This window comes from Orbicella faveolata, unplaced genomic scaffold, assembly GCF_042242905.1.
Source record: "Orbicella faveolata isolate gen_17 unplaced genomic scaffold, um_ofav_v1 contig_47, whole genome shotgun sequence".
Classification (NCBI taxonomy): domain Eukaryota; kingdom Metazoa; phylum Cnidaria; class Anthozoa; order Scleractinia; family Merulinidae; genus Orbicella; species Orbicella faveolata.
The window spans coordinates 3,168,674-3,190,286 of record NW_028301577.1 but is presented as its reverse complement, the minus strand read 5'-3'; the positions used below and the strand labels follow the sequence as shown (position 1 = coordinate 3,190,286).

The following is a 21,613-nucleotide window of genomic DNA, read 5'->3' as shown; positions in this document are numbered from 1 at the left end:
TTGTGGTCGCCGTAATGACAGAAACATCAGAACTAAAGAACTCACAACATGACCAACTTCCAGTTGGCTTGATAACTCAGTTGGTAGAACACTGCACCCTTATAAATCGGCCAGCTTTCAATAGTTATTGTGGAAAATCGTTATATTACGATTATTGTGGTCATCATGGACATGTTGGGCATGCACGACTATTGTGGTCTGGTCATGCGAGGATCTCTGGTAATGTGATGCACACTGTGATAGAATACGACTTAGATTTTACTTAGAGACATTGCTCAGTCTTCAAGGGCGTGTCGCATGTAGCGTTTATGTATTTTGTACCGCAATGCAATCATCATGTTCAAAAACGGCAACAAATCGGATTTCAGAAAGTGTCCCAAAATGCACTAGATGGCGTCGAGGCGTGTCTAGACTTTCAAAATTTCCTGACACACTACCATCTGTTCTAGTCCTTGTGCCTCCTTACTTCAGGAGCCCATTTTAAAATTTGTTGCCATGGGGCTTTTTTTTCCACGGGTCATATGATTCCTCCCTTTCTTGATGAAACACTTTTTTATCCTGTTGCCGCCAACTGAGCCATTTCAGTGTGATTACATGAAAGTATAATCAGAGGTGATCTAGAATAGAGCGAGAGACTTCCGTGACCAGAGGTTAGCGAGGAACCAGATTAGAATCATTTTGGCGAGGGAGCGCATTTTTATCAACCGAGCGCCATCTGGGATTCAAACTCGGAAGAGGCTTGAGGAGAGACGAAAAGGCGTCTTAGGGAGTTGGAGTGAGACTGAATTCGAAAGAGGAGTAAGCCAACATGGCAACGAATCTATTCGATCGCGAGCTCATGGGCAACCTTAAAATCCGAAAACCGGAATCCGGAATCCGGAATCCGGAATCCGGAACCGGAACCGGAAACCAGAAACCGGAAACCGGAGTCCGGAATAGTTACTGAAAAAGGTAGAAAATGCCATAGAGAACAGGGTCTCCGTCGGTGGCAACCCCCTTTACATTGACGGTCACGTCCCCACTTTCGATGTCCAAAGACTGACCTGGATCGTCTAAATAAATTTGTTTTTCCCAACAGATACGAGACTAATTTCAGATCAACACTATTTCCACGCTGATACTGTTACAGATCAGCACTACATATTCTTGCCGGCCATCGTATCAAAACAATTTATAGAAATGTTGCATACTTACTTCCGTCTGCTTCTCGCTTGCGAACGGATCGGACCACATGTTCTTAAAAGATGCTAAAAGACTGCCAGAAACTCACCGCAATAGCTTGTTGCTATTGTGCTACTCACTAGTCTTCTCAGAACAATTTGATCTCAACAAGAACCGCGGTCTCACCAGGGCCAGGTTGAATAAAAGATGGGTAACTTAGCCTGCGTGTCAGCGAGAACGATCTCGTGTTTGGGCCGGAGGCGCGAGTTGCGAAGCTGCGGAAAGGCACTCGCTCACATGCCAATGCAAAAAGACACTAGACACTAGAGCCTGCTCAGACACTAGAGACAAATACTAGAGCCTGCTCGCAATCTACGGGTAACTCTATCCACCTGAAAAATCACTAACTCTGACTGGATAGTGATTTACCCAATGGATAGCTTTATCCAGCTTTTGAACAACCGGACTAGCTAAGGGCTGTTCAGAACTAGTCAAGAATGTTTTAACAATTACAATTTGTGGTTGAAGTAAAGCAAAGAAAATAAGTAACAACAAAATAATTTTCCCTATATTTATTTATTAGACATTGCTGAAGTGAATTATTTCTATCGTCATTCATAATATCTGGATTCCGGATTCTGGATTCCGGATTCCGGATTCCGGGTTCTGGTTTCCGGTTCCGGGTTCCGGATTCCAGGTTCCGGACTCCGGTTTCCCGATTCCATATTTTAGGGTTGCCCCGAGCTAATACCGACAACTCGCGAGTACAACGTGCACATAGAAAACGCCTACACTGCAGGCTAACTTTCATGCAATAACGCAAATATGTCAGGAGCCCATCACAATTGTCACGCAAGACAGCTTCCGGTCGGGACAAAATGAATCATGTCGAGATTTTCTCTATCAGCCTGCGTTAATTGATTTTTATAGTATGTTGAGTCAACTAAATAGAGTGTACCGCTGTCCGCCATCTTGTATGATCTCGTTCCCAGGGTCCTCTACCACCCCAGAGCGGACCCTGGGAAAGAGGTTGATAAATTTTTTCACGGTTTGTGGCCACAGCCCGGAAGTAGTTACTCAGTCGTACTTCGCAATTCATCTTTTTGTGGCATTAAGATGTCGCCGAAATGCATCAAGATAAGCAGTTGCGTCTGCTTCCTTATTTTGTCGTGCGGTCTACTTACTTTGGCTGCCTTCTCCCTCGCGTTAAGGAGGCTTGTAATTTATTTTCCATATCGCTTGAGCCTCCAAAATCCAACGTTGACATTTCAGGATGGGGATTATGAGAGGTTAGTCAATTTACGCGATATGTCTTCTGACGGAAAGTTAAACGCACCTTCACTGGAAGCATATATTCGGGTATCACAAGGGGAGGAAGGCCAAGAACTCCGTTTAAGTGGTCTGGCAGTATATTCAAACCTCGCCAATGCGTGTCAACCGTTGGTTGATATAAGCAAGTCAAAATTTCAAGGCAACAAAATCGCTCTCATCAGCCTAGACGAGCTCTTGTCGCCCGTCTGCACATTACAGGATCTGGCGATGAATGCACAGAACGCGGGATATTCTCTGCTGATATTTTATTTCCCCCTGCACTGCCCTGGATCAGTGATGACAATGGGACTGACACCCAGGATAGATTACTCATGATTCCGGTTTTGGAAGCAGTTTGCTGCCTAGAAGACGCTGACCGAAAAAATGTTGACATCAGTTTTCAAGCTGCAGACGACCTAACTAACATGCGATGTTACTTATCGAGCCTTCACTATTGGTTTCTTTTGGGCCCAGTAATCACGCTTGAATGGCTCAGACGGAGAAAGAAACTCTGCTTTAAGTCTGGCGCTCTACAACAAGATCATGAAGAGAGTGCCACTGGGGACGAGCGAAGCGTTGGTGACGGAGGCCTTCTCTCAGAGACGCGGGAACCTGTGGCAAATTATGACCAAGAAACGGAACATGACCAAACTGGAAGCGAAGAACAGCCTTTAATTGTTGTCGTAAACGATCCTCGCACTAATCTAATGACGACTACGAGTCACGGAACTAGTACACGTGTGGTAGTTCTTTTCGGAAAGCTGTTCGCTAAACTAGCTGTTGGTAGTGGTTATATTATTCTCATTGTAGTAGCTCTCCCGGTAGGTATATCCAGTGGAGGATTGTCTTTTTTTCGGTTTGATGAAAACGATAAATTATTCATAAAATCTTTCTGGGATGACGTTCTAAAATTTAACGTCAGTAACCCTGAGTCACTAGCCCAGAATTTTTCGGCAACATTCATTGGGGTAACTGTATTTGACTCCTTTCTTCCTCTGTGGTGGTCATCCCTTCGAATATTTTGTTTTTTTCTCTACAGTAGGTTTGCCTGTAAAACCACGTGGACCGTCCCAAGCAACTCTTCCAAATTAATTCGAAGTGACTGGTTTGCATCAAACGTGTATTTGTTCATTTTGGGTCTAGTTGTGCCATACTGTTCCTTTACCATGACCGACATTTTGTATACTTTCCTGTTCCCCTATTTTGCAACCTACAACATGGTCTGCACAATTTGTAACGTGCTTTTCGTTATCATCCTAAACAAACACAAATTTGTCACAAGGTATGTCTTCTACATCAGTGTATGTATGATCTTTGCTTATATTGAAAGTGACATAGTAGCCGTGTATTATTTTATGATGAATTCTGAAGGCTCGCTTGCCAACCTAAAGCTTACTGCTCTTCGTACAGTAGCCATTGGTCTCACTTTGACTCTCAGTTTCAGTACCTCTATGCACATCATTCGCAAGCTTACTAAGCCACAGGAATCTCTATTTGAGGGGCTGGGAGAAAAGTGAGGTACTCTAATTTTCTAGCTGTCTCCGTGACAGGCATTTTCCATATCTGATCATTCAGTGCTTTTTGACGAGTGAATAGTAAATGTCTTCGGTTTCTTTGCGACAGTTAAGCCTGGTTTGCAAAAGACCACTGCATCCTCGTATAGTGCTTTTCCTTATCTGGCTTAAGGTCATTCCACTGAAATAGAACCGGCGCCGAGATTTTTGTCAAACTTTGCCTATTGACCGTTTATATTGTAGGAACTTAAATTTGTAAATAAAAGTGACGGGTCCCCATGTTCGTTTAGGAGCAACAGCACCTTGTTTATACGATATAAATCTTTACAATAGCACCATGATTATAGTCACTATTGCTTGCTAAAATCACGTTTCCGACGATTGTTTCTTGCTCAACACTGAGAATTGGCCCATATTTATTTTACATAGAGAAATTTATTACTCAATTCAACACAACAGAAAAAAATGATAGGTCACCGTACTCGTTTTCGAGAAAATGACGATTTACCTCTATGGTGATGTCCTGCCGCAAAGACAAAGCCCCCATTTTTTAATGCGCGCGCGCTAATCACGCATGAAATTATGCGCAGTAGGGATGCGCAATGCAATACTGGGGAATGACCTTAATGGCTTATGCGCTAGTGAAAACCAGGCCTCAAGCAATGTTTTTGTCAGTGAAAAGATGCGTTGTGCAATCTTCAAGGGTTTAGAATACAAGAAACTTGCCGGGATTGTCCTTGATTTTCACTCATTTGGCGATGCTTCTTGATAGTAATTGTGAGAAATCTTTCAGTTCTCCAGATTTGAAATGCCTTTGTCACATAGGTTTATATCATTAACTGATTCTATAATTTAACAAGACTTTTCGCTGCCAAATTTGTTCTGACGCAGACACAGTCCTGACAGTTGGAGTTACGTTGAATTCATATATTAGAACAATACATTTTTGTGTTAAAAACATATTTAGATCTTAGCATAGTGTAACGATGATTGATAGCTGTGTTGTAATTAAGAAGAGTCACACAGTGACAAAAATACTGTAAAGTCAAATGTTATAGAGACTATGCAATAATTGGTTCTTTGTGTTAATTCCAAGAACACTGACAATTACAAGTATTGTATATGCAAGGTTCTTGTATTTGCTGCAGTGCATATCACATTTTATTATAACCTATATTTAGATTTTATTGTATCATATCTATAGGGATTATTATTGATTACAGGTTGTTAGACTAGATCTGATGCTCTGTATTCAAGGGTTATCCTTACTAAATAAACTTTCTTACTTTTGGCATAAAATATGATATGTGTGTTTATACACAGTGAAGGAAAATGGTACAGGGCTTAGCAAACTTTAAGGACCTGGATTCAGCAAGATTTTTGTTTAAACGATCCAAGAACACTGGGAAGCATCTTCAACCGCTGGCACACCTTACGATCAGTTATGGAGCCGGGCTGCGAAACACAGCATGCCAATAAGAAACTGAAAAGCTTCTCTAGTTCAGATTTGAGGTAAAACAGTGATGAACAATCAATATTTCGTACACTGAGGCAAACAGTTTGATTTCTGCATGTAGTCTAGATTACAGATATATTCGCCTTGCTCCGTGGGTTTTTCTCCGGGTTCTCCAAATTTCCTCCCTCAACAAAAACCAGGACAGAGGACCTGCATAAAAACCAGCTAAGGCTGATGTGGCTTCCTCTCTAAATATTGTAATTTATTTATTTAACAAAGGTCGCTGTTTTGTGCATAACTGAGCATAGCAAACAATTAGGGGCAAACGAAAAAAAAAAATGATAATTACCTAGTGCGACTTGATTGGATGTTTGCATAAGACTGCGATAGGTTGGTCTAGGGTGACCCCTTGACGGACATGACGGTCGATACATGGTCGTTAATCACGTAGGGGCCAAACCACCCCCCAAATGTTTCGTCAGTTCTGGGTATTTCACATTATTTCGCATTACTTAAAAAGTATCGACTCTTTCTACACCAAACTTGGCAGATGAGCGGAAGACCTATTGCCAATTATATTTACGTGAAAAATGTCAGTAAATGTCAAAGTTGTTACGTCACAGTGATGACGTCATGTTTTTGCCACCTTTGAAGTTTTTAATATGCATATTTTTTACAATGTGTTCGAAAGAGCACACCAAGGGGAGTTGAAACCTGAAAAAATTTTGTCCATATCACGAAAATTAAATGAAATATGGCATTTTAAATCATGAAAAATAACTCTGCAAAATATGGCGTCCCCCCCTTGAGAAAAATCCCAATTGGAGCCGTAACTTTGTTCCAGCAAATGCAGCTATGTTGCACATGTGATGTGCTAGATGACTAAAGCAAAAATAAAGAAGAAAATCGGAATAAAAAATTATCCCTCTAGTGTAATTGCGTTAAAATTAGTTTTGTTACGTCATAACCTGTGACGTCACCCGTTTTTTATTGTTAATACCATTTTAACAAAGCCGAAAATCAAAAATCTAAAACCATACGATTTTTGACAACATCAAGCTTTCTAGTTGTCTAGAATATTAGCCTTCCTAGAAAAAAACTGAAAAAAATAAACCAGAGAGACTGACTCAAGAAGGACGGTATGGTTAAGCAAATTCCGTGGGGGACAGCAAAAAAATATTTAATTCACCATATCTCGAAAAATAATCATCATAGCAAAAAACGGTTTCCGGCATTTTACTCCTCAAGTCAAGGCCTTTCCTGTGACATAATCTTTACGTCAGATTTTCCAAAAAATTATAGCATGTTTTGGTGACGTCATCAATTATGACGTCATAATCTGACATTTTGTCACAACTTCCAAATTAAAATAAACTGGAGAACAAAGAAAGCTCATCTGCCAAACTTGGTTTAGAAATATATAAACCAAGCAAATATAGCCTTCATGAAACATTAGGGGGGTGGTTTGGCCCCTACGTGAATCGACCAAGGGTGGACGGCATGCGTCGTGAAACCGGGTCGACTGACTTTCGATCGACACCGAACTTCGACATTGCGTCTGAGGCCCGGTTCATACGTCGCATTTCTGCCGTGTCGAATTCAATGCAACGAATTAAATTCGACAGAAATTCGGCGTCTGAATCGGCTGCCGCATTTCTGCCGCACGTTCGACTGGGCTTGTCGCACTATCCGGCAGAGATGCGACACCGATTCAAACGTCGAATTTCTGCCGTGTCGAATCTAATTCATACATTATGTTTATGTATTGAGCATGCGTAAATTTGGTCCCGCCAAAGAGAAAGAAGAAACTTGGCCATTCTCGTCCCAATGCAACCTGAAGATATTACAAAACGAACTGCTGCATTGTCAGCCTTCTCCTTCTCTTTCCATTGGCGGACAATTTTTCCCAAAATTTAAGTCCTTCGTTCCTCAGTATCTCCGTCCGCCATATTGAATACTCTACGTTTAAAACATTTTCCGCTGACCGACATACCCGACAGTATTAATTCTGAATTAAACTCGACACAAGTGCGGCGTATGAATCGACAGTCGCATTTCTGCCGCACTTAATTGAATTGAATTCGACACGGCAGAAATGCGACGTATGAACCGGGCCTGACTGGTGTAAACGATATAATTTAAGTCGTCGATTATATCTCGTAGGAATCAACAAAATTGACAGTACATAGACCGAAGATGGTATCGAATTTTCATTCCTTTATTTAAGAACCCTTGAAGAGTTTTCAGTAAATTTACATCGGGTTAGTGATTTCAGATTGATTATAGAGAGCTCAAGTACAGACGTTTCTGAACCACGAACGTCAAAGAGAAGTCTATGTCCTTGCATGGGCGTATTTTCACCCACCCCACCCCCACTACCAATGATTAATTCCCCCCCTAAAGCGGAGAAAATTCGACGGTTTTCGTCCTTCTCTCGAAAACGCCTGTGCTTAAGCTGTTTAATATCTACTAGTATAGTTCGTTTTGAGCTAAATTAAAATTTAAAAGAAAGGCAACAGCATGGTGATAATTTATGATGTGGCCTCTCCACTCCTGTTTTCAACACATTCTCCATCTTCACACATCAGCCTGTTTCCCTCGCAGGGGCAGTCAGAGTCCGATGAACATGAGCTCTTAAATATGCGGAAACACTGAAAAAGATTTTAAAAAAACATGTAAAATAGTAATAATAACAAAATGCCCCATTTATAGGTTAAGAAATGTTATGGCTGGAATAAACTGGTAAAATTTTTTAATGTTGCTAAAAATAGGTGGTGCATGTGACCTTGACGAAAGTTTTACGACAAGTGAAGACTCCTGACCGACCAGTCACGTGATCAGATTGTGTGCCCCGTATAGCAGCTCTTGTCCCTGGAATTGAAAGTCTCAAAATCTCGAAGAAACAGTGATTTGTTTTTCTCAAGTGGTAGTTCTAGATCTGATCCTAATGGCATCAACCGTTTTCATTTTGCACGTAAATTAAATAGAGGATATTACACGGTGGCTCGAAGATATGAATTTTATGTTCTCGTGGCAAGAACAATATCTCACTCGTTCGCTTCGCTCACTCGTGAGATATTGTTCTTGCCACGAGAACATAAAATTCATATCTTCGAGCCACCGTGTAATGTTCTTTTTATTATATGGAGAAACCAATTCAACAAAAGCAAAAGGCGGGAATCGTGACTTCATTGAACGATACGACACTCACAAAGGTGACATACGGAAAATACGCCACTCGGGTCCCGGATGAAGTGGCGTATGGAATCTACGAGTGGTTTAGTTCCCAGTAAAACACTCTTCTCCATATAATAAAAGATATTATGAAATAGAGCTTACCGGTTTTCGTCGTATAATTTCATCCCAAAATGAGATATTTCTGCATTGATTCTGGTAATTGCAAATGAGATTTTCATTCTCAGGGCTTTGGCAGTCATAGTCTTCTTCGCATTCTCTTTCAGATCTCTGGAAAGAGACACCAATAAAATATAAGAGAATGTATTTTTTACTCTCCATTACTTAGCAGTGTAAGAGCACAATTAGCTATGCAAATTTATGTGCCTTAATTCGCTAACAGAGTGTTCAATTCGGTCACAAGATGGCCAGCCTGATCTAAAACACTACTGAACCTTAAAACTGAGGAAAAACTATTACAACCTATTTTTAACCCTCTCTTAAAATTGAACAGAGAACCTTGCGCGGTTTATGAGCCCCCTGGGAGCCAGCGGCAGATATATTTTGCAGGTTGCAGGTTGCAGGTTGAAATTTAATTATAACTTCCCGCCAGGCGACCCTGCGAACAACGTTTATTCATGCCGCTGAACAAAAGAAACGAGGACTCCGAGAAAGAGAATGGTGCATTCCACAGAGAGTTATACGAGTTTATCGCGAACACTGAAAAAGAGAGCCTGTTGCAGGCTTTTGGCTCTTAAAACAAAGGAAATACGGTAAGCTTAGCAATCATATTGCGAATGAAAACACTGGTTTTCATTTTTTTCGATAGTTCTGGCGTACTCCACTACCATCTTAAATTAAAACCAGGAAAAAGATCACTTATGATAGCCATAACACTTACGGTTTCATCCAGAAACCTGGCCGTTGTAATAGTTAAACATACTAAAGCTGTCAATAACACCAAAGTCTTCATCATCTTGTCTGACTTGAGAGTTCCTGAAAGAAAGATGTCGGACGTTAGTGTGAGTCAGGTGACTACGCCGTTACTTCCGGCTAGCAAGGTAGAAATAGGACTCTGATCTATGCTTATGATCTGTAGATACAGTGGATCCGCAAAACGTTATGTGAAATCATATTATAAGACCGGTTTTCTTAGGGGAAAGTGCCTCGCAGTCAGTAGCTAATACTTAAATTATGTCAGTTCATTTTCACTATAACGGAGGTGCTTGATTCTCAGTCAATCTGAATCGAGAAGAGCTGTCAATCAATTATGAGTACATTGACAGCCGACTGAAATTTGATTGGATCGAGCGACATAGGCAGGTGACGGACAGAGTCTTTCGAAAAACAAATATTCGGTTTTATAATATGGCAAACTGGCTCACGATGAAACGTAAAACTACGAGCTAAACTACGGACCCCTGAAATGATCCACTTATGAATCAGTTTTGGCAAATTGCTTTTTTTCCCTCTCCGTGTCTGGCGGAAAATTATTTCTGGTTAAAATTTCGGTGGCCTACATAAAAAGGAAAATTTCATTTTGACATTGGCGACGGGCGTATTAGCCAAGAATGGGCGCGTTAGTTTACCACCGGAGTTTTTAAAAAGCTATTATAATATCTGCTTGTTGAACTAGCTTGTTCGTTCTATATTGTATTCAGAACAAATTGGTCCTCTTCCTTTTTTTCCTTTCCTTTTTTGTAAGTTAACAGTTCAATAGCGTCTATGTCTAAGTCGCGAATAGCAGACAAAAACTCAAACACCAATTTGGACGCCTGCCATTATCTAGTCCGATGTTGTGATTTTTTGTTTTACATCTGTGTTATTCAAAACGGAAAAAGCGATAGGACCATAAGGGAGACCTCCTGTACAAACATCAATGTTAGTCTAAATCTAGCAGTCTGTATTTATAAAACAGTCACAGCAGGAGGCTGATTTCTGTGACTGTCTCCTTTTTTTCAGGAGAATGGAGATTCGCGATAAACTGTTAACATACGTCATGATTTTCACACAGGAACTGTACAAAAAACACATGAATTTTGTCTTATGCCATAAGGGTGCAGAATATTTTACACCCTGATTCTACAATACCAAGGGAAAATTAGAATGTCTCGCGGCTATTTTGTGGCACAAATTTTTCGCTTTTATGTACGTCGTCTTTTAAGTTACGTAGAATTGTTGACTTCAAATCTCACAGACACGCACTCTACACTACCACACCGATAATTTAAGATTACATCTGCCCCACCCTCGAATGAAAAGGAAATTTATGGCATTGCAATCATGTCAGATCTAATGGATTACCTTCGTACCTTCGTCTCAAATAGTCTCGTCAAAGTCTTATGATAAAGCTTTGCCGGCCCTGATTTCAATCAGCTGAATCGTTCACAAAGACTAAGAGGTGGATATTATAGCCCCGCTAACCGAAAGCTTGCAATGATTTTAATTAAACTAATTGATTTGCAGCGAAATATTTCCACTTTGATAAACAAACTTTAGGACAAAAAAAGAACGATTGCTTGAGAGTTAAAAGGGTTCTGTGCAGCTGTGAGGCGAAATGGCATGTTAATGATTTTGGCACTGGACAAAATTACGTTCATTTTCATATATGGTTGCATTTCACTCCTGTGCGATCCTAAAATTGTGGGGGTTTTTTTAAAGAAAAGGCCAGACGTGCCAACGAAGAAGCAATTTATTAAGTGACAAACTTATTTTAAACTGAAAATTCTAGTTGTATTTCAGTCGTGTAGTTTTCCCCGCAAAGAAGTAATAAAAAAGTTGCCGCAATCTTCATTTCAAACCAACAGGAAATTAAAATTTTTTAAGCAACTATGGTTAGTTAATTTGTGTTGCCGTAAGGCTTTTGGTAAATGCATTTTGCATTTCTCACGAACAAAGAGTATGCAAAAAACGCAGCTGAAATAGGTCTACAAATCATGCGAACATCTATTTCGGTTGCCGTCTACGAGCAAGTGTTAGCAAGTTAACTATATGTTAGTATCTTGAAGAAGAATATTGTCAAAGTATTCTTATAGCAGTGTATTTTCGAACGGTGCTAGATAATCTACGGCTAGCTATAAGAGCAAAATTTTTGTTGCGATTACATTTGCGTGAACAAAACTGTAGTAATTAAAGTCGGTACAGTTTATTACAATGAGCGACAGGAAAACTAATCAGGAAGCGCCTCGTTAGTTAAACGAATACTACAAGAATAAAGAACTCTATTCAATTTTAAAACCTCTCTTTATAAATCAATAACTTACTGGGAATCAGAATCAAGAGGAGGATATAGTAAAGACGCTGAAATCAGAGTGAGCTAGTAACTGTTAATGTCTTTGAAATGATACAGCTTTTTTGTAAACCCACTTGGTGTTGTTCTTCTCAAGCTTAATATAATGAAGCGAACAAGTTCGGCCATTTTACTTTGTTTTCCTGCTTTTTGGGAGAAAAAAAAACTGCCTGTTTTGCACTGTTTAAAAGATCACCACCACACTATTTCGTAATGGGCTGTTGTTCGCAGATTGAAAATGATAATTTAAAATCTTGATTTCTAGTTTAAAACAACTGCAAGTTCAGTCTTACCCTTTTTAGAAATTAAAATTGTAGCATTAATCTCTTTTGGATAAGAAACAGAATAAACGTAGTTGAGACCTTTAGGCAATAACAGGGGCATAAGGCCAAGCCGATTTGTCTTACCTTAGCTTGATTAAGGGCTTTAGTTGAATCGTCCGTCGTTTTCCGCTGTAACTGGCTTTGTTTCGATTCCGTGGAGTTTTAAAACAGGATTACGTGCTTGTTTACGTAAATTAAGATAAAGGCCCCCACACTATGTCTTAAATAATAACATGTTTGTAGCGTTTTACGTCAATACCAAGTTACCATTCTTTTCCCACCTATGGGAAACTGTTATAGAAAAGTAGAAAATTAGGCGAATTTGGGAGTTTAACAAACGATCCGTTTATCTAAATACCTCGAAAGAGAACGAGCCGTGCTAATATTCCGTCGAGAAGTTTCAGTGCAGTTTTTTGACAAACGAATTTATCAATCTCAATTTTACCGTTCTGTTTATAATTAGAGATTACACAGCCAAATCTGTCGATATTGGGCTCGACGTAGAAAAGCATACACTAGTGATTCATCTTATTTCAGAAATTGAGAATCTTTTATCTGATAAGTTATACAATATTTTTATTCACTCTTCGTTATTTTATTTTGGCTCGTTTTACGATTGGCATCAAAGAGCAAGTTCCCTTTCCGCCTGCCAAATTTGAATATAAATCTTAAATACAGGCACGAACCCAAACAGCTTTACAAGCATTTTTTGTTTTGTTGCAAAATTGTCAGAGTTTTTATTTTAAATACATCAGATTTTCTTTTGTAAAACGTCAAAAGTTGTCAAACTTTATACGATTCGCTGCTTCAAAGTTTGCTTGTACACTGATATGACACTAGGGTTTATTTATTATTTGATATCCAGAATTTTATTTCGTTGATGTCAAGAGTTTCTATTCCTTCTTCAGGCCGTGATTGGCGTTAAAGATGGCAGCAGCCTTGTAACTAAAGCCAGGAACTTTTATATTACGAAGTAATTGTGCTTTGAAAAAAAAATATGTCATTGGTCACATTAAAAATCTGCTCCTTGAGTAAATATCTTTCTCACTAAAACCAACTTTTAGCACAGTTTGCTTTAATTTTAATCAAACACGCCTAGAGCCCTGATCTAAAACACTTTCCCAAAAACTCCTTTATTTTAATATGGATCAATTTAAATGCGCAAAGCTTTGAAATAGTTTTAAAATTTTAACTTGGAATCTTGTTTGACAGCTCAAAATATCAAGGTAATAAATTAATTTGATCACAAATCGATTCAAGGAGAATTTTTACATATGTGAAACACAAAGAACAGACCTTTTCGAGCATCGTTTACAGAGCAATTTACAAAAAAGAAAGCCTTGCGTCATATTGATAAGGCAACAACTGATGCAACATTTTAAATCGTCACTTATTGAATGCTAGAACTTTTACACTTAACTTTCTTAACCTTAATTTTTTTTAGCCATTAATAAAGCATACACCGCACCGTTTGACCAATCGATTTTGAGGTTTTTTTATACTTTTTTTCAAACAAACCTTTACATTGACAATGGCTTCCGTTGCCTTAAGAAACCAAACTCAGTTGTGAGAACGAGACATCATTCGTCTATTTAATTCACTGATTTCGCAAAAAAATTAAACTTTCATTTACATTCTTTAATGCTTTTTTAGCCTACTGGTTTTTAATCGCTTTGTTGTCGTTTCTAGAAGTAATATTTTTTATTTTATTTTTATTTTGTCACACTGAAGAAACTTCGAGAATGATTGCTTATAAAGTCGCAATTAGCGACGATTCTAAGGGCACAAAGAAATCGCCCGTGCATATATTGTCTGCTGTTATGACTTGTCTCATCAATGCTTTTTTATCGTGCCATCTTGTGTTTATATAAACTTTAAAAAAAAACTTAAGTTTGCTAAACTAATTAATACGTTTCAACGGAACTTACCATATCCACATTAAACGACACCTAAATAGAAGCAAAACTGTAAACTTCTAACGTCAATGCACGGACAAAGAAAATATGTTTCTTTTTAACTTCCATTTTGACTGTAAACTGATCACATATATAAATAGATAAGGCAACGGGCCTTTTATGTGTTTCGTCAGCACTTCCATTAATGCAAGTTGAGTAATCATGGTTTTTATTTCCTGGAGGGAAGTTGAATATTGATGGTTATTTACCGAACTCCAAGCAACTATGGCCAAAAAAGACTATGAGTAATGGTCTTAAATAAGACTTCCGTGCAGGCCCTCTGAAGCGACAAAACTGCGGACCGATGGCAAGTATAAGTTCATCGGTAGTTTAACTGCCTGAAAATGGTCATCATAAATAGCAATTAGGACCATTTCAGGCATTGAGAACGCGCCAATACAGAATCAAGTATCTGACACAGTGCAGTTTTTGCAGTGGTCACCTTGACTGTTACCCTTTTGAACCGGACGTTGAGAGCATTTTGTAATCATTAAAATCTAGATGTTTTGCTTATGCTGATGCTTATACTCTTAAAAAAAGTCAAAACAACCTAATATTGGTAAGGATTATGGCCTGAGGTAACTTGATAAACGGATGATTCTGTATGTGCATGGGCGTCAGTCGTCTTCTTCCTTTTTTCTCAAAATTTTTCTGCCGAATGCTTCTTTCGTTTTTAATTCGTGGATCTCTACAAAGGTTGATTGACACCCGTATTCTGTTTAATCAGAAAATTTTTTTTGTTATTGAAGAAACAGCACCAGCTATTTCATTGAATTAACGAAAGAAAGACATAAATTAATTGTAAACTTTACATCTTCCTTTCTAGGCTTAAGCTGGAATGCCCTAAAGTGAAAGTAGCTTTTGACTTATATTAAATACCATTTTGTCTTTTTAGACGTAACGAAATCATTCACCATTGAATAATTCACTCAGATGCGCCAATGGCCGTGGCCTTTATCGCTTAAAGCCTCAAAACAACTCTAAAACATAAAACTCAAATAGCATTCACAAATGTTAGGCCGAGAATACTGACTAGTTTGTGTTGTTTCCACTGTTTGTCGGCTATTGTAAAACTGGTACAGGGATGGTGCAAAATATGTTACATGTATACGGCAAATCCGATCATGCATAATTCCCTTAAATTAACCCGAAATATAATCTCTACTGAAACTGAAGGCACCTTGCCAAACATAGTGAAATCTAACACCGACTTGAAGGAAACGTTCAATGCAGTTTCACCTTTCCAGTGTGACAAAAACTGTTAAAGTTCATAATTTTCGCTAAAAATGTCTGGGGAAAAACCCATTTGTCAATAGGTGTTTCAAAACCAGGGCGAGTGTTCCAAGCCCGTTTTGACGAGGGGCCTTTGGCTCACGTTGACTCACGCAGAAACCAGGCCGTAAGATTTACGTTATCATGAGCAGAAGTCATCCCCGTTTTCAATAATAAATCTACGTGCCTCGTACTAGTGTTCCCAAAGCCTCTCTAGTTTTCCCAAACACTCCACTCGTGTTTCTATAATTCCGTATAAACATGGAAATGTTTTTTTATTCTTTTAATTTCTTAAAAAAGAAATCGCTTAATTATTACAAAAACACCTTGTAATTTACAACAGGAAAGCGCGGGAATTCTTGTCTAGTACCAGCTTCCTCTATTTGATTGGAATTGCACTGGAAATGGGGACTGACGACTAGAAACCATGTTTTCTTTAAAAAACGCGAAATTGATGTATTCAGAAGTCTTGATATCTTGGTCCTGATTGGTTAAAAACGTTCTTCAAGTTTAACCAATGACAGTGCAAATTAAAGAAACACAATAATACTCTGGGAAGATAATAGAAAAAAAAACTTAAATTATTAGGAACTGTAAGGAGATACCAGAAACAGTAAAAGAAACACGTTTTTTTGTTCGTTTTTACTTTTTGTCATTTCTGCATTTTTTAATTCTGGTTTTACGTTACACATCGAACGCTGAACAATTTAGCCCTCAAACCCTGTGCGCACGGTTATTCTCATTTTGTTCCTTGTTGAAGATAGTAATCAGTGTTTAATATCATGTTTCATTTAGGATTCGCACACGCCATGCAGCATACTCGCGTACACTCCAACACAACACTACTGATGTGGTAAGGAGGATCTAATCGTATATTGTAACTAAAATAATTACGATGGCGAACGAATCAGAGGTAACCACGTAGAGTAAACCACGCCGCTATTAAGTGCTTTTGTTCTCATTGGAAGAGAAAAAATAGAAACAGATCGTTGTGTTTTAGCTATCTAGGTTATCTAGATTAGACAGGCAGCCAGAAGACAGAAGCTGAAATAACTAGTAGTTGTACCAGGCCATGTTTGTGCATGATAAAATTGAAAGCTGCATATGTTCTTCTTCTAAAAAGGCCTCGCTTTTTTCGCGTAAAACACTTTATGGGCGGACACCGGGTGCGCCCAACATTGCTTGCAGCATGTTCCACTTATATCCGAGCCTTGATCCTTTTATTGATGTCTTGACATATCGAATATCTCTTGCATCCAGCCGTTTTGTGGCCTACCTGCTGTAAGAAAATCGGCTCATCTCTAAACTCGTTATTTGATTTACGAAAGAAATCAAGCCAATGTACGACCCATGCGATACCTCGAGACACCCGTTCAAAGCCGACGATATTTCGCAAAAACTAATTTGTACTCTTTGCACCAGAAATGACAAGGCACTTCAATCAACTTTGGCGACCTTTGATGTCAGCTGCATAAGAGTAGTTTGACACGTTTCTCAATGATGTATCAGAGATAGTGAAAGGTTTGCAAAGACCTAATTTGCTCCTTTGTCTGATAGATAACAAACTTTTGGGCGGACGTGTCGCTGACCATCAAAAAGTGAAGAACAGAAAAACATGTTTTAACTCCTTTAATTACGCGCCGTTTGGGTTGTTCTTCTATATAATTTTAGCACAGCATTCAGTACTTTCTGTTCTATTCTCTGTGTTATGTTAAGGGCGGCGTTATTTTCTGTACGTTTGATAATGCTACCGAAATATTCTGTTGTGAAATCAGTTCTTGCTTATACTTACGTTTTTAGTATGTTAGAGGTCCTTTGATGTGATCATTATCTCGTAGGCAGTTTGCTGTGTAGGCTTTTTGTTTGCCTACAGCTGACATTTTTTATACATTTGAATCAATTTTATGTCTATACGAGAAGATTGCGTCTTGACATTTCTTTTCAAACCTTTTTGCTGATGGCTTTTACTTCAAAGTTATCAGGATCATATGATTTTTTTTTAAGTTTTTTCTTTTTTGTTGAGTTAATCGTCTTAAGCTTCTCAAGCTTGTAATGAATGATTGGTGGTCTTTATAATACAAATTCTCCTTTATGTGACTAATTCACAAAACTGGCCGCGGAAGAGCAAAAAAGATATTAAGGATTTTGTTAAAAAAAAACTAGTCAAAAACTCACCTTTTTATGAATTCAATGCGTTTACAACACGGAAAATTCAGACTCACACCTGAAAGATCTGCGAATGAAGACAAAACATCAGCGATTATATGTCACAGTTTATAGCCTTGCTGGGTATGACAGTTTGGCTATTATTTCCCTACATGGAAGTGTGTCCGGCACTCATTACCGAAACAGCTGCAATACCAGGTTAAATTACAGCCGTCAACAGGATGCAGCCAGAAACTTCTCAACCTCTGCCTTTTTGAGGCGATGTTTAGTTTTTTTTTCCCCTTCACAATTTAATCATACGTACACTAATGATTGATTAAGAAATTGCAAGACTCCTTTCTACAACATGAATAACATAAGTTTGTCATTGTAAAAGACAAACAAAGTTATTAATATTCATTCGTTTTCAGTAACTCTATACCTTTTCATATCTTTTTTAAATTCGATACTTTGGCAATTCCGTTTGTCAGCAGAAAAAAGGCAAACTCGCCAAATTTTGAGATTGACTTTTTTTTAACTCTGCCACTTTTTAAAAATGAAAACGCCATGGACGTTCGCTTCCGTCAGTCATCAAGATTGATATAGGAAATGTTCCCACCCGCTGACGTAAGCTGCAGGTCCATACGGTTTTTTGCGGACTTACTTGCATGTATTCAACTACGTTTTTTTTATACCTAAGCCAATCGTTTTTTACAATTCTCCAACGAGATCAGAGTCAAGAAAGACGGTAGAGGAGAGTGGGAAAACCTTTTACCTCTTAAATAAATCTCGCTTCCAGTTGTAAAAGTGTACTATTGTTCAGTTTCTTGACACAAATTGTGCCAATAAATAAATTAAACACGAAAGACTAAGCAATGTGTGAAGATGCTTTGTGGTAAGCAATTAATCATAAAAACAATTCGACTTACCAACCTCATGATGGAAAATTTACCTCTCTGGCATAACGAACTGGTTTAACAAATTTTCTGGTATGGGTTCGTCCGAGTCGTCTTTAATACATTCCTCTAGAAGGATGGTTTTTACTAAGGCATAAGGTAAGCAACATTCGCAGACAGTATAGCGTTGCTAAGTAACGCCTTTTGTAAGGAAATTTTCCTAATAAACGCTGTTATTTATCAGCATGTTACTGCGCATGCGTATGTTGTCTTATGCCTGTGCGCGTACCCAAGTGAAAACTAGCCTCTACGTTCCCATAATACAGTTCTTTCTTTGAGCAGAGTGAGGTCTATAAACTTGCCAGAAAAGACAGCAATATTTTCCAATAACGACCGAACATGTTGGTTCAATAAAGTGTATATTTTAAGGATCGTTTACAACACTTCTGATAAATTAAAGCGTCCCTGCGATTTTATTCTCGGTGAACGCCCAGACAAAACTTAAGAATTTATTGCCGTTTTTAAGGTTGTTTTCTTAAACTTAAATTCAAACTGGTTTATTTTTTGCAATGATTTGGTAAGTGATTCTTTAAACTTTATTCGTGAGCGGTCAATCTTAGCTCTCCGTATTGAAAAATTCAGGGAACCAATTAGAATTCTCCTTTTCATTCTGGACCAGTTTGCCATGCAATAAAACTTGATATCCTCAACAGACTCAAGTCTTTTTCATACACTGAAAACATCTTTCAAGTACTTCTATTGTATTTGGCTGAACTCCAACCTCAAGCCTTCTAAAAATACTCTTTGCCAATTACCTGCTTGCTAAAAAGGTTTTGCTTTAAAGGATTATCCTCGACTCGAAAGTTACTAAAAGCAAATTATAACTGCTCATTTAAACACCCCCCTGGAACGAATGACGTTGGGTTTAAGGAATCTTCAAACAGAAAAACAACTTTTATCCACTTAGTTTATTTTCATTTGGAGTATTTGGCAGGTTCCCCACTAACTTTCAGGAAGTGTTTCGAGTTATTTTGACAAGAACGGAAAAGCTATCCCCCGTAAATTTGTAGTTACAAGGTTTTAGCATCCTGGGGTTAGATCAACAAATTCAAGTCGTTTAGACGTAAAGATAAAAGTAAGACTATTGTTTCGACTTCTAATCCCAGATGTTGGGGTGTAAGTAGGTTATCAAGCGTGGCAAACAATGTTTAAATCCGATGTTAAAATGATTGATGTGGGTTCAATTTCTGGCAATTCAGTGCAAAATGTTCGGCGGTGTCAGGTTATTGCCGTCATAAAGTACGGGTTTAATTTTATAGCGTGACTGAGACTGAGAATAAGAAACCGGCAATAAACTAAGTATGAATAAAAAAGCAACCGACCACAAACCAAGCATGAAAAAAAAAAAGAACTGACAACAAACTAAGTATGAAAGAAAAGCAACCAACCACAAACTAAGTATGAAAAAAAAACGAATTGACAACAAACTAGTGATGAATGCCGAATATCCTGCGGGAAGTTCTGTTATTTTGTGTTGGTTAAACGAAGACCAACGCGAAGCATAGTTAAAATCAGTCAAACGAGCAAATGTCGTCATTTGAGGACAAAACAGTCAAGCCCGGGGCCGTCAAGACCTTGAATTTCACTCTATATTTGGCGTGGGCGACGCGACATGACAGCAAATGCAGCTTAGCCTGAAATACTCAAAAACTAAAATAACCACATAACAGACTGAACTCGTTGTCAATAAACCTCTGTCAACCACAGGTTTTTTCTAAAAACCACCCTGTGAGGATTATGTAAATATCAGTATCTTATCTTTGCAGTTGCACCCAACCACACGTGAACTAAACCGGCATGGGCCTTTTTCATGTGGTACTCGTCGCGCCAGCTCCGACATCATATCACCTTCTTAAATGAACAACCGATCGAGGCATTTAGCGCAAAAATAAACTTCTTTGATTAAATAACTCACTAAATTGAAATCTGATGAACTGAACATTTATTTCACCAGGTGAAATTTGAAGCTTTTGCTTTTGGATATATATATACTCGGCTATCAAAATGCAAAATGAATTGCTCAAATGTTGCTGGTTTTCCGACAAATATATTACATTACTTCTTGTAATGACATGGTTCGTTTTTGTGTCCTTAACAAGTACAAGGTTTGTGCCTTAATTGCTCAAAAGATTGACCACACCTCACGTCAAAAGTTAATTCAATTTATCGGTTAAACTGAAGGAGAACACTCGACTTAAAAACTCTATTCCTTCCGTACAGAAGGGCAAACTCCTTTAACATGAGAGATTTTCACAATGAACCTACCCGCGTAAGTTAATTATATATTTCAATTTAAATTTTGCAAGTCTTCTGTCTTTCCATCAAAACTGAATTTTAAGTACCAAACTAGGTTTCTTGTCATTTTAAAACAGCTTAGTTTATGCTCGCAGATGATGATTTATACTGCGGTTAAAAACTCTGTGATGTTTCGCAGTGTTCATTTGCTGGTTATACAAAAAGAAATCTTAAACTAAGTCCCAGTGCGAAGAAAAAAGAAACAATAATAATTTTAACATTTTCATAATAATTCCTTACCTTCCGCTTTTTAGGCTTCAAATTCTCTCTTTTTTTTTCTAGTAGTCTTTGCCAAGACAATCCACAGAATTTTTAGCCTTTTTGCACAACAACGGTCCTTCGACAACAATGCTATCAAAGAGTAAATATCTCTTCTACTTTGTTCACCACTCAAATGACTCGCTTACACGAAGCCGAATCATTTATAAACATACCCCCGCTCCAATCATTTGGCATTTGATCAACATTCATTGGGCTATAATAAATTGCTTTCAATTGTCCGCCAATAAAAAGATATCAAAACATTAACAGCAGATGGTTCTGATTACATTTCCTTTGAAAACAAATTTGAGGAAAGAAAGATAAAGAAGTTGAAATCAAAGGGGTATTTTTAACTGCGTGTGTACAGTCACATTATTGACGTAAAAGGGAAACAAGACTTTAATCTCTTAGAAATTGGTCAGCACCGTGTTTTAATAGTGACTTCCGTAGGGGTTATCCCCGTAATTACAAGGTGTAATGGAAAATTAAAAGGTTTTCAAT

General features: G+C 38.3%; 2 protein-coding genes across 5 annotated transcripts; one reads left to right on the top strand and one right to left on the bottom strand.

Moving 5' to 3' along the window:
- Positions 1 to 2,156: 2,156 nt before the first annotated feature.
- LOC149096781 (uncharacterized) lies at positions 2,157 to 5,285 on the top strand. The gene has a single exon (XM_089279957.1). It carries the CDS (start codon positions 2,805 to 2,807, stop codon positions 3,987 to 3,989), a length of 1,185 nt encoding a protein of 394 aa, XP_089136083.1. The 5' UTR covers positions 2,157 to 2,804; the 3' UTR covers positions 3,990 to 5,285.
- A 2,354-nt stretch (positions 5,286 to 7,639) lies between these two features.
- On the bottom strand, positions 7,640 to 21,272 carry LOC110060070 (uncharacterized). 4 transcript variants are annotated; one of them, XM_089279958.1, is made up of 5 exons: positions 21,092 to 21,272; positions 17,631 to 17,688; positions 9,518 to 9,612; positions 8,782 to 8,907; positions 7,640 to 8,093 (listed from the first exon to the last, which is right to left on the bottom strand). In XM_089279958.1, the coding sequence occupies exons 3-5, from the start codon at positions 9,590 to 9,592 to the stop codon at positions 7,974 to 7,976; spliced, it is 321 nt and encodes a 106-aa protein (XP_089136084.1). In that variant the 5' UTR covers positions 9,593 to 9,612; positions 17,631 to 17,688; positions 21,092 to 21,272; the 3' UTR covers positions 7,640 to 7,973. The 4 variants fall into 4 exon arrangements, with proteins under 4 accessions (XP_089136084.1, XP_089136085.1, XP_020622483.2 ...); XM_089279959.1 differs by lacking the exon at positions 21,092 to 21,272 and having other exon boundaries at positions 17,631 to 17,809; XM_020766824.2 differs by lacking the exons at positions 17,631 to 17,688; positions 21,092 to 21,272 and adding an exon at positions 12,313 to 12,535.
- Between the last annotated feature and the right edge of the window lie 341 nt (positions 21,273 to 21,613).